General features: G+C 42.0%; 1 protein-coding gene across 3 annotated transcripts in view; it reads left to right on the forward strand.

Moving 5' to 3' along the window:
* Nucleotides 1–378: 378 nt before the first annotated feature.
* CHPT1 (choline phosphotransferase 1) overlaps nucleotides 379–16467 on the forward strand; it is a 28824-nt gene continuing 12735 nt past the window's right edge. For 2 of the 3 annotated variants that reach the window (XM_072724716.1, XM_072724715.1), the window contains exons 1-3: nucleotides 379–692; nucleotides 11701–11848; nucleotides 12147–12288. In XM_072724716.1, coding sequence (XP_072580817.1) covers nucleotides 420–692; nucleotides 11701–11848; nucleotides 12147–12288 — 563 coding nt within the window. In that variant the 5' untranslated portion in view covers nucleotides 379–419. The remainder of the gene's footprint in view (nucleotides 693–11700; nucleotides 11849–12146; nucleotides 12289–16467) is intronic. The other variant, XR_011994951.1, reaches the window with a different exon arrangement.

Below are 16467 nucleotides of genomic sequence, written 5' to 3' on the forward strand. Positions count from 1 at the left end.
GCTCGCGCGGCGCCGCCAGACGCTCCTCGTGAAGACTCGAACCTCAGACGCAGGTGCACCAGCCCCTCGGGGACGCCCTGTCCCGGCGCGCCGGCCTGAGACTTCCTGCGCGTGGGCCCCCAGCGGCGACCCGCTGGCCGGCGAGAGCCCGTCCGGTCCTCCGGACCCCCTCGCCCGCCCGACCCCCTCCCCCGGGCCCCTCCCCGAGGCCCCGCCTTCCGCGGACGCGCCGGCGGCCGGGCCGCTCGGGGGGCGGGGGCCCCGGGGCCTGGGGCAGCCGAGCTCCGCCGGGTGCCACCCCGAGGCGCGGGCCGCGAGCCGCGAGCCGCGAGCCCCTCCCTCCACCTGTCCCCGCCCCGGAGCCCGGCTCGGCCGGCGGGCGGCGGCGGCGGCGGCGGCGGCGGGGCGGGCGGGCGGCCATGGCGGCGGGCGCAGGGGCCAGGCCGGGGCTGCGCTGGCCGAGGGCGCTGGCGGAGCCGCTGAGCGCGGCGCAGCTGCGGCGGCTGGAGGAGCACCGCTACTGCGCGGCCGGCGTGTCGCTGCTCGAGCCGCCGCTGCAGGTCTACTGGACCTGGCTGCTGCGGTGGGTCCCGCTCTGGGTGGCCCCCAACTCCATCACCCTGCTGGGCCTGGCCGTCAACCTGTTCACCACGCTGGCGCTCATCTCCTATTGCCCCACGGCCACCGAGGAGGTAGGGCCCGCCGCCCGCCCCGGGGGACGAGGGACCCCCCAACTGCTGTCCGGGAGCCCCGCGTCCCCGCCTCGGCCCCGCCCCAGTGCGCCGCCGTCCCGGGAGCCGAGGGACCGCCGCGCGGCTGGCCCTCGGGGCGGGAGGTGGGGGACGCGGCCGCTGCCCCGCGCGGGGTCCGCCCCGAGCCTCCCCGGCGGCGGCCGGGTCGTCAAGGTCGCCGCGGCCGCCCCGGGTCCACTGCAGCCGCGCCCCGGCCACCGCGAGCCGGGGGCCTGCCTGCCCCGCCCCGCGGTCGGCGCCGGGCTGGGGCCCCCGGAGCCGTCGGTTGCTTTGCACGCTGCGGCCTGAACGCCGCGTCCCCGCCCGGCCGGCCCGCCCGAGGGACCCTGTGCACACTTTGATGACTCCGTAGGTTCCTGGGGCTTGTGCTGGTGACCCCGAAATTCTCGGTGGCCCCGATGGAAGACACGGTACTTCTGAGTAGCGACTCCTCTGTGCTTCCTTGACAGGACCAATAAGAGGGTGTTAGAGGACACGATCCTTATCGCCACGACCCCGTGCGTGTGTGGCCTGTGTCCCAAATAAGAGTGAAGAGCGGGGCTCCGGGCAGCTGTTCCCTGGAAGCCCCGCTCCCCAGGGGGCCCACTCCCGCCCCTGGCTGTACTGTGGTGCACTCAGGACGGTAACACCGCCTTGCACATGCTGCCACACTTTCTTGTCTTTGCTCTCCAAATAGCGAAGTCCCCATTATGATCATAGGTGAGCATAGGTTCTGTGGGAGAACTGATTCAAATCGAGGCTGGATTGCAGGAATATAATGGAACTATTTTATGCCTTCCATACCGCGTGTCCATTTAACAAACGACGTAATGGAGCCTGCATTTTTTAAACACCTGTTGCCCGTTGGTGGTTATGTGTATTACCATATGAGTTCTTCTTGGCAGACGTTTCCACTGTTGTTCATTTTCATGTTGTTTGCACAAAGTAAATTCCTTTAGTTTTTGGTTTTTGAAACTTGTTTGCAGAATTTCCTAGAGACCTAGGGGTCGTGGGCTAGAATGGAAGGAGCTCTGGGTTTGGGTTCTCATCTGGCCACACTATTGGAGAGACCGGCTGGTCAGTTGTCCCATGTGTGAAATAGAAAGTCATACCTGCCAAACCAATTTCACAAGGACACAGTGAGGATTAAATACTGTATTAGCTGAAGATAAATGTAGGAAGTGGCGATTTGCCCAACAAATTAAAAATATTACTCAACACTTTAAAAATACCACTGTTACTAAAAATGGCCTAAAAACCTATAGTTAAATTTAGTTTTTATTGGGCCTAAATTTGGCTAACAGCATTTGGATGTTTCTGATTCTTGCCAGTTAAACTGTGAACTTGTCAATATTGCTAATTTCAGATCCATTTGTTGAGCACTTACAAAAAGCAGGGCAAAAAAAAGGGGGGGGACACACAAGTCCAAGAGATCCTGTTTAGGAGTATCAAGAGGGGCCTGATGGAAGAGGTAATTTATGATTAATTTTTAGGCTCAGCCTCATTCCAAAAACAAACAAACAAACAAACAAACAAAAAACAATGCTGCGGGGAGGGGAATCTCAGACATGTAAAAAAAAAAAAAAAAAAAAAAGGAAAAGTGAAAAAATCAGAATGGCCCTAGAAAGGAGGAATGAGAGTTAAAGTAATAAGATGAAACTGAGAAGAGTTTCTGAAACATTAGATCCTCCTGCACATGCTTTTAAGTAGCTGAAGTAGTGACGGGACGAGCCATCACAGGATTCATGTTGCCTGTTTGATAAAATCCTAGCAATAACAGGAAAGAAGCATTGGCAGCCTGAGCTACTTTGCTTTCAGGTCACAAAGCTGGTAAATGACAGGACCCGACAGGATTCAGATCCAAGTCAATCTGACCCCAAGGCCTATAAATACTTACACAATTTATATTTTTATGGTTATGTTTATAACCATATATAACATAACAAATATATTTATTAAATTTATACATATATTTAAATATATATATATATATTTTTTTAAACAACACATCACCTTCTTGTATGGCGTTCCTGCCTTTCTCTATGTGATATGCAGGAAAAATTCCTTGTGTCTTATATAAGATTTATCAGGTATGTAAAGTGCTTTCACATCCATTGCTGCCTTTGTGTTTTATATCCACCTAAGGAATTTGGCCAGTTTTTTTCCTTCCTAGAATGACCTTTCTACCATTTTCGTATTTCTTCTATCCATCCATCCTGAAGTAATAGTAGTATACACATTTTTATTAAGAGGAAATTGAGGCCCCCGGGGGTTAAGTGACATTAATCTGACTTGGAACGTGTTTTCAGATTCTTACGCTTAAGAATTATTAGTGCTTTTTCAAACTTGATAAAACCCAGAAAGGGTTAGGAAAAATACATAAGGTTTTTGGATTTAGTTGCTTAGGCTTATGTACCCGTACAGGATGTAATCCTACCTGTAGAGGGTTATGTATATGCATTGTTGACTATATATGTCTATTAATAATAACACTTGATCTGTTTTTTTAACTACTATGTTCATTTCTAGGACAGAAATGGGGATGAAGGGAAGTAAATAGAAAAAAAAATAAGTGATTTATATGAGTACTACAATCGGTGTTCCTTCTTTTTTCCCCCCTACAATGGTGTTCTGAATTGCATGTCGTGCTACTGCTTCTGTTAAAGAACTTCTACTGCAGCCAAATTCAACTACTTGCTCTAGCAAGGATTTCTCTTTTTGTCCCTCTCTTTTCTCCTTTTGTTTCCTTCCTCCTGTCCTGCTTCCATCTCTCCGTGCCCAGTTCTAACATGACTTCTTTATAAAATTTTTCTTCCTTCTCCAGAGTCAATCCTCTAAACTCCAATAAAAATAACAACATCAACTAACATTTACTGGATATTAACTATGTACCAGTCGTTATTTTAAGGTGCTTTAGCCTATTGCCTCATTTAAAGTCATCTCAACAACTTTATGAAGTGGTACTATTATTCTCCCCATTTGATAGATTAGGAAACTGAAAGGGAAATTACCCTCTTCCAGGATACATAGCTTTTTTTGTTTTTGTTTTTAAATATTTTATTTATTCATGAGACACAGAGAGAAAGGCAGAGGCAGGCAGAGGGAGAAGCAGTCTCCCTGCAGGGAGCCCAGTGTGGGACTTGATTCCGGATCCTGAGATCACGCCCTGAGCCTGAGGCAGATGCTCCACCGCTGAGCCCCCTGGCGCCCCTGGGGTACAGAGCTTTATTATTTTTTTTTCACTTACAGTTTATACATTTTATTTTTTATTTTTTAATAATAAATTTATTTTTTATTGGTGTTCAATTTGCCATCATACAGAATAAGACCCAGTGCTCATCCCGTCAAGTGCCCCCCTCAGTGCCCGTCACCCATCCACCCCCACCCCCCGCCCTCCTCCCCTTCCACCACCAGAGTTAGGAGTCTTCCATGTTCTGTCTCCCTTTCTGATATTTCCTACCCATTTCTTCTCCCTTCCCTTCTATTCCCTTTCACTATTATTTATATTCCCCAAATGAATGAGACCATATAATGTTTGTCCTCCGATTGACTTATTTCACTCAGCATAATACCCTCCAGGTCCATCCGCGTTGAAGCAAATGGTGGGTATTTGTCATTTCTAATGGCTGAGTAATATTCCATTGTATACATAAACCACATCTTCTTTATCCATTCATCTTTCGATGGACACCGAGGCTCCTTCCACTCATACAGCAGTTGGGCAGTGTGGCAGGATACAAAATCAATGCCCAGAAGTCAGTGGCATTTCTATACACTAAGACTGAAGAAAGAGAAATAAAGGAGTCAATCCCATTTACAACTGCACCCAAAAGCATAAGATACCTAGGAATAAACCTAACTAAAGAGGTAAAGGATCTATACCCTAAAAACTATAGAACACTTCTGAAAGAAATTGAGGAAGACACAAAGAGATGGAAAAATATTCCATGCTCATGGATTGGCAGAATTAATATTGTGAAAATGTCAATGTTACCCAGGGCAATTTACACATTTAATGCAATCCCTATCAAAATACCATGGACTTTCTTCAGAGAGTTAGAACAAATTATTTTAAGATTTGTGTGGAATCAGAAAAGACACCGAATAGCCAGGGGAATTTTAAAAAAGAAAACCATAGCTGGGGGCATCACAATGCCAGATTTCAGATTGCACTACAAAGCTGGGGAACAGAGCTTTAAAGGAGACCAGAGTCCAAGCCAGACCGTGGCGCTTCAGCCACAGGGCTTTCTTTGTAGGTCTCCCTGGAACTTTAGACCTGGGCCTAACTTTTCCATTTTATTTTTGTTCTGTGTGTCTTACTGAGCAGGACAACCTACAAGCTTTTAAGTTCAGATAGAGATTGCCCGTGTGTACGTTGTGTACCATGCAGTGCCTTGCATAATACAGAGGCCAAGTAAATAAATATTCACTAAATTATTGCCTTCATGCATGAAATGTCATCCTAGGAGATGATGTTTTCCCACTCTTACCCAGTTTAAGCTGGTCTTGGATTAAATACTTATTTGTTGTCTGGCCTGGGAATTTTAACAAGAATAAGCAAGATTTAGGGCTCCTAGAGCAAAAGGGAACTGAGGCCAGCAGCCACTCGGACCTCAGGACTTAAGGAGGTACATGCTGGCCCGCAACCTTGAGGGTCAGTGCAGCCTCCACCTCTGAGGCCTGCATGGACTCCTGGGCCTCACCCTAGTCCCAGCCTTGCTTGGGGCTTGCCCGTTTGATTCCCATAGTTTCCCTGTGCTCCATTATATGAGCTGTTCCTCCTGAGACTTTTGACCTGGGTCTGAAGACTCTGACCCCTTGGGTTTTGCAACGTTAACAGAGCAGGTGTTAAAGCACCCAGTGCAGTTGGTGCTGATGATCCATCCGTCTCAGGGGATTCTCTTCGAGCCCCCCTCCTTCTGGTTCCCCTGAGCAAAATGGGGGACTGGCACTTTCACGAGAGCTCAAATACTAAAGAAGGTTTTAAGAGAGAGGAGAAAAAAGGACTGTTTCCCAAAATATAAAATGAAAGAAAGCTACCTTTCAAAGTACAGATTCCTAAAATCATGAGAGCCCCTCGGGTCCTAAGTTGCAGGTGGAGCCACATTGGTGTATGCTGCCTGCTTTCCTTCCCGTCTTGGAACCTGCTTCATTTCCTCAAAATGGGTTTGCCCTGCTCAAGTGCTGGCCCTGAGCAGAGTTGAGGCTCTGTCCAGTGCAAACCAGTAAGGCCCTGGGGCTCTTCCCCACTGGTGCAAGCACTGCCTTCTCCGCCCCCCCCCCCCGCCCCCCGCGGTTCTGGGGGCCTGGGGGGGGGAGGCAGGGGGAACTCCCTCTGTGACCAGGGAAGTGGCCTGATCAGCCACAGGCGCTCAGCAGCCTCACAGTCATGTCAGGGGCACCACAGTGTCAGGTTAGGTGTCTAAAAGAAAAGCCACGGATTTTCTTTGAAAAATCCTCTTGTTAACACCACACCAGCATTACATTTCTTCACATAGGCATGAGTTGTCTTCTAATTTCCTTTCTTCCAACTTCTTATAAATGCGCTTTCTGTTTTTAGGGAGAGAGAAGTCAGTTGCTGTTCGCAGCTGACCCCTTTGTTCCTGGTTATATAATAACTTTTACCTCTGTGTCAATTCACACACCAAGGCCATTTAAAGCAAAGACTTCATTTTTTTTTTTAAGTTTAAAAATTTATATAAATAGGATCTATCTATTTATCTTTCATTGGTGAAGTTATTATTTAAATTGTGATATGGCCACATAATTGAATACCATGTCCTCATTTAAAAGATTGATGCAGGTCTTAATGGTTGGACTGGAAAGATTCCCATGACAATATAGTTAAATTCTGATCCTAAAAGATACAGTAAATACTATGAAAATTATATAATTTAAAACTTTAAATGTCAGGAATCTAATCTTACCTGGAGAAGCTCTACTTTTTGAAATAGGTTCCTTCTGTAGTAGTATTTTGATAAATTGCTTATGACTTTATAATGCATAATCGAAGCCTGACTTTTCCAGGCTTATGTTTAAAATTTTTGAAAAGACGTTCACATGAAAAGATGAAATGAGTTGGGGTGGATTTTGTAGATCCTCCTTCAATCCGGAGTCTCTTCTGTAATTATACCTGTTTTGAGAAGACTCTGGGAAGGAAGGGTCCTGCAGTTTTTGGCCAGTGGATCTCCAACCTGGTTTTGGAGACCTGGTTTTGTAGAGATAACAAGTTAGGAAAGAAGATGACAACTTGCAGGCTATGTAATAGCTTCCAGGTAGGGGCAGAGATGATGACATCATGGGAAAAAAAAGGTAGGCTGGGCCCCTCTGGCCTTGGGAAGACTGGAAAGGGGTGAACCGGATACAGGCAATCAGAGTGCCTTCCTGGGTTTAAAACGTGTGGTCACAGCCATCTTCTCAGGCTCAGTGCACTTGAAATTGGATTGTGTGAGCAGGAGAGCGCTTCTCAGCAGGGTCTGTGCCGTCTGTGGCGTGATGGGTCCCTTACCTAGGGCAGGACAGGAGACCCAGGTCTGACTCGTGGGCCCAGTCCGGCCACTCATCTCAATAGGATATCTTCACCCCCCCCCCTTAGGTTTTCCTTTCTACTTTAATAACAAGCACATGATAACTGCCCTGCCCCTGTGGGTTGCTGCATCAAGCGACATAAAGCTGAAGAATGCCCTTTGTTGTCCTATTGAAGTAATTGCTCATGGATCCTCTGGTCCTGAAGCAGGGATCTGATCCCTGATTTGTGAGTAAATCTTGCATTTTCCAGGCCTCAACCTTCGTATTGGCTGAGACCTCCTTTCTCTTTTCTTTGTTCAAATTCCCATGCACTCTTCACCTATTTAAGTTCTAAATCTTAACTCCTCTAGTGTCCTGATGAAGTCATTTTAAGTTAGTGAACTAGTAAGTCTTCCTTTCCTTTTTCCAAATGAGAGGTAGAGTCTACCCCCAAATGTGGTGTCCTGGAGTGACTGAAATTATTTCAGTATGGATTTTTTAAAAAGATTTTATTTATTTATTTATTTATTTATTTATTTATTTATTTATTTGAGAGAGAGGGGGGAGAGAGAGAGATTGATTAATTGATTGATTGATTGATGGAAGCACCAGCAGGGGAGAGGGGCAGAGGCAGAGGGAGAGGCAGACCCTGGACCAGACTCAGGACCCGGGATCATGCCCTGAGCCAAAGGCAGACGCTTAGCCAGCTGCCCACCCAGGCACTGTCAGTAGGTTTTCCATTAATGCCTTGACCTTTCAACTTAGCTGTAGCCAGCCTCCCAGATTAGAGATCAGAATTAAGCTTTTAACGTGGACCTTGGCTCCAGTGTCTTAGTATAAGAAGGTTCTGTGCCTAGAAGGGAGAAATGGGCTACCTGCCAGGTAGAGGGTGTACTTTTAGAGTCTATCATGTAGGGGGAAGGTACCTGATGGAAAATAGGTAAGAAAAGCGACTTTTTATGGCATTCTAGAAATTTAAAGAACTTCAACTTCCAATTTTGCATAGGTTTGATATGTAACTTTGCTATCCTTTTTATCAAAATTAAAACAATATAATTTTTCATAGTAGGAAAAAATGCGTAAGAATTTGCTAGTTTGAAAAGAATCACCAGAATTGTTCTCTGCAAAACACTTTGGGATTCTTTCAAAAAAGATTCTAGGTGGTTTGTTTTATTTTGCTTTTTCTACTTTTATACTGTCACAATGATTTATCAGTTCTGATTTTTAGCTCCCTCTTGTTTCATAGTTTACAGATAAGCCTTTATGCTAATTAGAATTGAATGTGACATTTAATTTTTTCATTTTAATTCCAACATAGTTAATATCCAGTCTTACATTAGTCTTGGGAGTATAATACAGTGATTCAGCCATTCCCTACCTTACTCAGTGCTCATCACAACAAGTGCGTCCCTTCATCCCCCTTCACCCACCCCTGCAACCCTGGCCTTCTGGGAACACTCTGTTTGTTCTCCATACTGAAGTGTCTGCTCTTGGGATTGTCTCCTTCCCCCGCCCCTTATTCATTTATTTTGTTTCTTAAATTCTACATATGAGTGAAATATAACAGTATTTGTCTTTCTCTATCTCACTTAGCATTATATTGTCTAGCTCCATCCATGTTTTGTCCAACAATGGTAAGATTTCATTTCTTATAGCTGAGTAATATTCTCGTGTATGTAGGCCGCATCTTCTTTACTCATTCCTCAACACCTGGGCTGCTGCCATAATTCGGCTATTGTAAGTAATGCTGCAGTAAACATCGGGGTGCATGTGTACTTTCAAGCTAGTGTTTTCACATTCTTTGGATAAGCGCCAAGTAGTATGATTACTGGGTCATAGGATAGCTCTATTTTTAATTTTCTGAGGAACCTGCAGACTGTCTCCCACAGTGGCCACACAGTTTGCATGCCCACCAACAGTGCATGAGGGTTCCTTCTCCCCACATCCTCACCAATACTTATTGTTTCTTTGACTGTGATATTTTAATATGCATATTCACAACTCAGATTGCTTCTAGTCTTAATTATATTTATACTGCTTGTCTTTTAACTGGAAGAGACTCAATAAGTCCTTTTAAGCAATTAGTAGTGTAATCATTAATATTGGGCACATAATATTAGCAAATGATAAAACTTTGATTAAAGTCAGTTGAAAGTAAACTTCTGTTTGCTTAGAAATATTGAGGAACAGGGTAACAGGTTGACTAGATATTTGTAGAATTCCCACATATTTGGTGTTTTAAAAATATATATGCCACTGAAAGTATACAAAACAATTTAGTGAGAATAGCTGACTTTTACTGAGCACTTACTGTTTGCCAGGCTCTATATAAAGAGCTAAGAATTGCTTCATCGGATACAAGAACTATTATTCATATCTTCCATGTGAGTAACCACAGTTTAAAGAGGTTAAGTGACTTGACCAAGGTCACTTGGCTATTACATGACAGAGCCAAGGACTCACACACAGAGCTAACTTCAAAACCCTTCTTAATAATTTTGCTGTACTTCCTCTCTAAGACATAGAAATCTGACAACACTATTATCTATGCTTCTGTTTTCCTCTGGCTTCTTTTTTTTTTTTTAAGATTTTATTTATTTATTCATGAGAGAGAGAGAGAGAGGCAGAGACACAGGCAGAGGGAGAAGCAGGCTCCATGCAGGGAGCCTGATGTGGGACTTGATCCCGGGTCTCCAGGATCACGCCTGGGTGGAAGGCAGTGCTAAACCGCTGAGCCACCCGGGCTGCCCGTTCTTCTGGTTTCTTTCTTTTTTTTTTTTCGTTCTTCTGGTTTCTGATTATGATTTATTCTGTTTTGTGTTTGTTGAGCTTCTTAGATATGTGAGTTTATAAATTTCACCAAATTTGGGAATCTTTCAGCCATTATTTCTTATATTTTTCATGTCCAACCCTCCCTTCTCTCTCCCAAGACTCCTATAAAAATGTTAGATTGCTTCTGTTGTCCTGCCAGTCACTGATACCAAGATCAGTTATTGGTGGTCTTTTTTCTTCCTGTGCATTCATTTTGGATAGTTTCCATCAGGAGTCTACAAGTTCACTGATCTTTTCTCCTGCATTGTCCAGTCTCATCTAGTATATTTTACATTTCAAATATTGTTTTCTCATATCTATGGATTTCACTTGAATCTTTTATGTTTTCCTTCGCCTTCTTGAGCATGTGAAGCATAGTTATAATAACTTTTAATGTCCTCATATAATTCCATCTAATTCCATTTTCTCTGTCATTCCTGGATCCAATCGTATTGATTGATTTTACTTCTAATTGTAGATCATATTCTCCTACATCTTTGCATGACTGGTAATTTTTTATTAGATGCCAAACATTGTGAACTTTCTATCTTTGGGTACTAGATTTTTTTTTGTCCCTTTAAGACATGGTACTTTGTGTTGGCTGTAATTGAGTTGCATAGGATCATTTGGGTTCTTTTGAGGATGGACTTTATGTCTGTTAGGACTATTCCAGGAGGCTGTGAGTCTTGGGGCTAATTTCTCCCCACTGCTAAGGCGATACATTCCTGAGAACTCTACCCAGTATCCTAGGTATTACAAAGTCTTTCTGCTGTGTATACTAGGAGCATGAAAAATTCCCAGCTTTCAGTGGTCTTCAAGAATTATGTGGCCTTCTGCCATTCAGTGTTTCCTTCCCTGGCCCTGGTATAGTTTTCTCTCATTCAGGCACAGGTCACTTCTCAGCTAGACTCAAAGGTACCCTTCTGTAGATCTTGTATCCCTCTTTTCTCTGTGCTGTGCTCCACAAATTCTAGCTGCTTTGACCTTCTTGAATTCTGCTACATTTCTTCTCAACATAGCAAGATCTTTGGGCTCTGTTCAGGTTCTCCATTCTTATACAGTGATGGGAAAACTGCCTGTAGGTACTAAGCCAGAATCATCTAGGGCTTACCTCCTTTGTTTTCTTCTGTCAGGGATCATAGTGCTGCACTGCCTGCAATGTCTGAAAGCTTGTTTCATTTATTTTATTGCTTTTCTGGTTATATAAGGTGGGGAAATAGTCCAGTCCCCTCATATTCTATCATGAATGGAAGCAGAGATCTCCCAAATCACAATTTGTCTTTAAGATCTTTTTTCATAGAAAATCTTATTGAATAATTTCAAATCTAGGGCCACATGTAAATAATATATTGAAAGAGCTGTGGATTAGGAACTAAAAATTAGGGTCCTAATCCTTGCTTATTTAACTTTGTGCTTCTCACCATATGAACTTCTTTGTCCCTCTACTCACATGACTTAGAACGGTTCATTTGATTTCTCAATTTAGTTCTCATCTGTAAAAGGAGGGTTGTGAATGTTTCTTGTAACACCCTGAGATAATATAAGGTGAGAACACAAGAAAGATGTGTCAATTAGCATGGGCTGAACTATTTTCAAACAGAAGCTAGCTTGTTGTCACTTAACAGTATTTCTTATTTATGTTTATTTTTAGGCACCATACTGGACATACCTTTTATGTGCACTGGGACTCTTTATCTACCAGTCACTGGATGCTATTGATGGGAAACAAGCCAGAAGAACAAATTCTTGTTCTCCTTTGGGAGAACTTTTTGACCATGGTTGTGACTCTCTTTCCACAGGTAAATTAGTGAAGGTTTTTTTCTTTATTTCTTTTTTCTTCCTTTTTTTTGTTGGGGGACGATGGCTCAAAAACTAAAATGAACTGAGCTGTTTGGTCAATTCTTTGGGCAGGTTTACACTTCGGAGAAAATTTGCAGTGTATTTTGAAAGTATGTTCAAAAATTAATTTTGTTTAGTGTACCTTATTGTAATGTCAAGATTACGTACTTTAAAACTCTATATTTAAAAACAGTACATGACCATTATTTCATTAATCATTTTTAATTCTTAATGGTTCTTAAACCTTGTTTCTTTCAGTATTTATGGCAGTTGGAGCTTCAATTGCTGTGCGCTTAGGAACTCATCCTGACTGGTTGTTTTTCTGCTCTTTTATTGGGATGTTCATGTTTTACTGTGCTCATTGGCAGACTTATGTTTCAGGCGTATTGAGGTTTGGAAAGTAAGTATGTTTTTCAAGTTGTATCTTTTAGAATATAATCCAGTTTATTTTCACAGTCTGTTATATTTTATTTATCCATAAGGAGACAAAGCTTCAATCAGGAATTTAAATTATCTTTTAAATGTACTGGAGCATCCATAAATGCTACACTTTAAGTCTTGTAGATATTCTGCATGTTATAAATGGCTACATATTTGATAATTTTTTTCTCCCTTTCTTCACTTTAGTAGCTTACTAACCCAAGCTTACATTATATAAGAGAAAGAGAAAAATAAAGGACCTGAATAATATAGAAAAAGAATGTGCAGTACTTAAGTAAATAGCATTTGACTTACATAATAAAATAATGAAATATAGAATCTAAAGGTCCTTATTGATCAAGTCTTCATGTGCCCAAAAAGGTGCACCCCTTACATCAGTCACCAACAACAGATAGTTGTGAGACTCTTTAGATGTGGTAGGCAATTGGGGAGATCCTGTAAAAGCACCTTGAAAATGTCAGAGCTAAATGTTAGATGATATATATGCCCCCGATGCCTCTTTCTTAGACATCAGGAAATAGTGCATGAAGCAGGAGCTCAGTTCACTTTTCCTGTTTCCCATTAGCTGCCTCTCTGCCCAATCCTTCAAGAACTATCTGCCATTGGTTCATTCTCAGCTCTACCTTCCCATGTCTTCTGGTTCTTTTTTGGCCCGTCTTTATTGCTGCATAGGAGAAACAGCTCTGGAAAACAACACCACCACCACAAACCTCTGGTGATGATAAAAAAAGAGAAGCTCAAATCTGTGGATCATATAACAGAGGGAAGGCTTAGGGAACTCATCAGATTGATTATAAATTATGGAATAATTGCAGCTACCATCTAGTGCACTTGCATGTTTCAGGCACTGTACTAAGGGCTTTATATGTATTTCTCATCTATTCCTCACATAAACCGCTGTACAAATGAGGCAGAGGTTCTTTACCTTTCTTATACTACTAAGTATGGAGCCAAGATTAAAACTCAAGTTTGACTCCAAACCCCATACTCTTAGTGACTGCTCTTCAGTTAATCACATTGGATTAAGCAATGTGTTAAAGTCTGTAAAAGGATACAAAATGCATTTTTAAAATCCCTGTTTAAGGAGCTATAATGCACTGTATTAAAGGGATGAGGTAATACTTCTGTGACACTGCTAATACACTCCATCACCAAGGGGAAAATGCCTTTCTCTAGGTTTCCATAAGCACTGAAGAAATCCTAAGTAAGGAAAAGGTAACTATAGGCTGAATTAGTTTAAGAAAGCTTTTATGGAATATGTGAGTCTTTAGAATTCTTTATCTGCTGATCAAGAGCCCAAGGATCAAAAAGCCTGGCGAAAAAATTCCAGGCAATTACGTGACGTTAAGAATCTGTATCTATTTTAAAAAATTAAGATATGCTAAAATAGAGGGACACCTGGGTGGCTCACCTGAGTGTCTGCCTTTGGCTCAGGTCGTGATCCTGGGGTCCCGGGATCGAGTCCCACATTGGGCTCCCCGCATGGAGCCTGCTTCTCCTTCTGCCTATGTCTCTGCCTCTCTCTGTGTCTCTCATGAATAAATAAATACTTTTTTTAAAAAAAAAAAGATATGCTAAAATAGAAAAATAGCTTTACAAAATCTAATGCATTTTTATTTGCTGAACTTGCTGTGGTAAACTAGAATAATATAATAATGAGTGTTCTGGTTAATTGTTGTTACTATTTAATAACTATATTTTATCATTTTGGCTTCTAACTTCATTAAAAATCTTTCTGAAATGAATTAGTTCACTCTGGCCTAGTTGTAAATTTCACACTCATTTGCTGTTGTTTGCGAGTCTAATGTGTGCCTAGGACTGGAGCAGAGATGAGTTACTTGTGGGTGGTCCTTGCCAGACAAATTGGAGTAAAAGCCCCTAGGCAGAAGGATGAAGAAAGAAAGTACTCAGAACATTAGGGAAATGACTATTGTGGTTGAGTCCCTAGCATGTAGGGGACAGGAGGGGATCCTACAGTACTGGGGGTAGACAGCCATTTAAAATACTAACATTATGGGGCACCTGGGTGGCTCAGTCAGTTGGAAAATTTCCACTTTGGAAGCTTCCGATTTTGGCTCTGGTCTTAATGTCAGGTTGGTGAGATTGAGCCCACATCCGCTCCATGCTGGGTGTGGAGCCTGTGAGATTCTCTCACTCTCTCTGCTTCTCCCCTCCAAATTAAGTAATTAATTAAATTAATACCAACTCTAGGGGGCAGAGATCTTAAGTAGTATATTTTTTACTTTGTCAAGGTAAAAATATCATAGAGCACTTTTTTTTTAAGATTTTTTTTTTTTTTAATTCATGAGAGACACAGAGAGAGAGAGAGAGAGGCAGAGGGAGAAGCAGGCTCCATGCAGGGAGCCCGATGCGGGACTCAATCCCAGGACTCCAGGATCATGCCTTGGGCGGAAGGCAGGCACTAAAACGCTGAGCCACCTAGGGATCCCCTCATAGAGCATTGAGTAGAATCAATGATGGCTTAGCTTAGCATCACAAGAAGGACCCATATATAGGCTCTCAAGCACACCTTCGGAAATGCTTATGAACCATATCAGTATCAATTGTCTGTTGGCCAGAGTGAGTTCCTGAAAATTTGTCATTTTCCAAGAGGCTAAATTAAAAAAAAAAATTAATTCCAGTGTAGTTGACATATGTGTTATATTAGCACAGGTACAACATAGTAACTCAATGATTTTGTACATTAGTCCATGCTCATCGTGATAAGTGTCCTCTCAATCCTCCTCACCTATTTCATGCATTCCCCCACCCTCTGATAACCATCAGTCTGTTTTTTTGATTTGTCTCTTTTTTACTTTGCTTGTTTCATTTCTTAAATTCCATATGGGAGTGAAATTGTATGGTATTTGTCTTTCTCTGACCTCTTTTACTTCGCGTTTTACCCTCTAGCTCAATCCATGTTTCTGCAAATGGCAAGATTTTGTCCTTATTACGGCTAGTATTCCCACACATGTATATATGTGTATCTCCTATATTTATCCATCTATTGAGAGGCTTAGTTTTTATAGTATTTATATTATTGTAATACAGAAGAGAAATGTAAATACTATTCTATTTTACTTGTGGATATTTTCATTGTTGTATGTTTTATCTTTTGAAAATATGTGGATTTCGGTGCAAATAAGAATTTGGTACCTTGAATTAGATCATTTAAACTATAAAACATTACTAAGTATTTTTAACTATAATTTTCAACTGTTTAAAGATTTTTTTTTTTTTTTTTTTTTTTAGTAAATTGGGGGCACCTGGGTGCCTCAGTCGGTTAAGTGTCTACTTTTGTCTCAGTTCATGATCCCAGGGTCCTGGAATCCAACCTGAATCAGGCTCGCTGCTCTGCAGGGAGTCTGCTTCTCCCTCTCCCTCTGCCTGCCACTCCCCTCCCCCTGCTTGTACTCTCTCTCTAAGAAATCTTTAAAAAACAAAGCAAAAAACAAAAACAAAAAACAAGTTTTTTTTTAAATAAATCAGTGACACATCAATTAGTATTTCCCTTAGCACAATATAAGATTACAGTTAAAATCTGTCTGTATAGTAATGTTTGCCATGTGAGATAAGACATGACTTATTTATAGTGTTTGCTTTCCTGTAGCAAGTTTTAAGCAATTCTATAGAGTAATGCTTAAAACTCAATTTTAAAACCTGAACCAAGTCCAGTGTTTACTTGTATTATGTGCTATTTTGTTATTTACATGTGAACATACAGACTTATTAACTTTCTTTTATTTGAAAGTATGAGAATTTCCATATGGTATTAAGTTCATTTCTCAAAAAAATTACAGTAAAGGACTAGTTTCTACTCATACCCTCAATCCATGGTGGACTAATAACATGCAGTTTAAAAATAAAAATCGAAAAATTACTTGCAAAATACAGTCCTCAGTATTTCATTTAATTCAACAAATACAAAATTACTCTGTCAAATTACCATAAAAGTTTTTAAATGCTTACTCTCAATTTCTATACCAATCTCATTGTAACACTGTTGTGGATTGTCCTCCATGATTACAGTTGGAGATTAAGGATAACTTGCACAATATCCCCAATATCCATCTGTCTTGGAGTTTTAAAGTCTTTTTTGGATCCGAACTTTAAAAACTTAGATCCATTATTGAGTTCT

Source organism: Vulpes vulpes, chromosome 10 (genome assembly GCF_048418805.1).
Source record: "Vulpes vulpes isolate BD-2025 chromosome 10, VulVul3, whole genome shotgun sequence".
NCBI lineage: Eukaryota > Metazoa > Chordata > Mammalia > Carnivora > Canidae > Vulpes > Vulpes vulpes.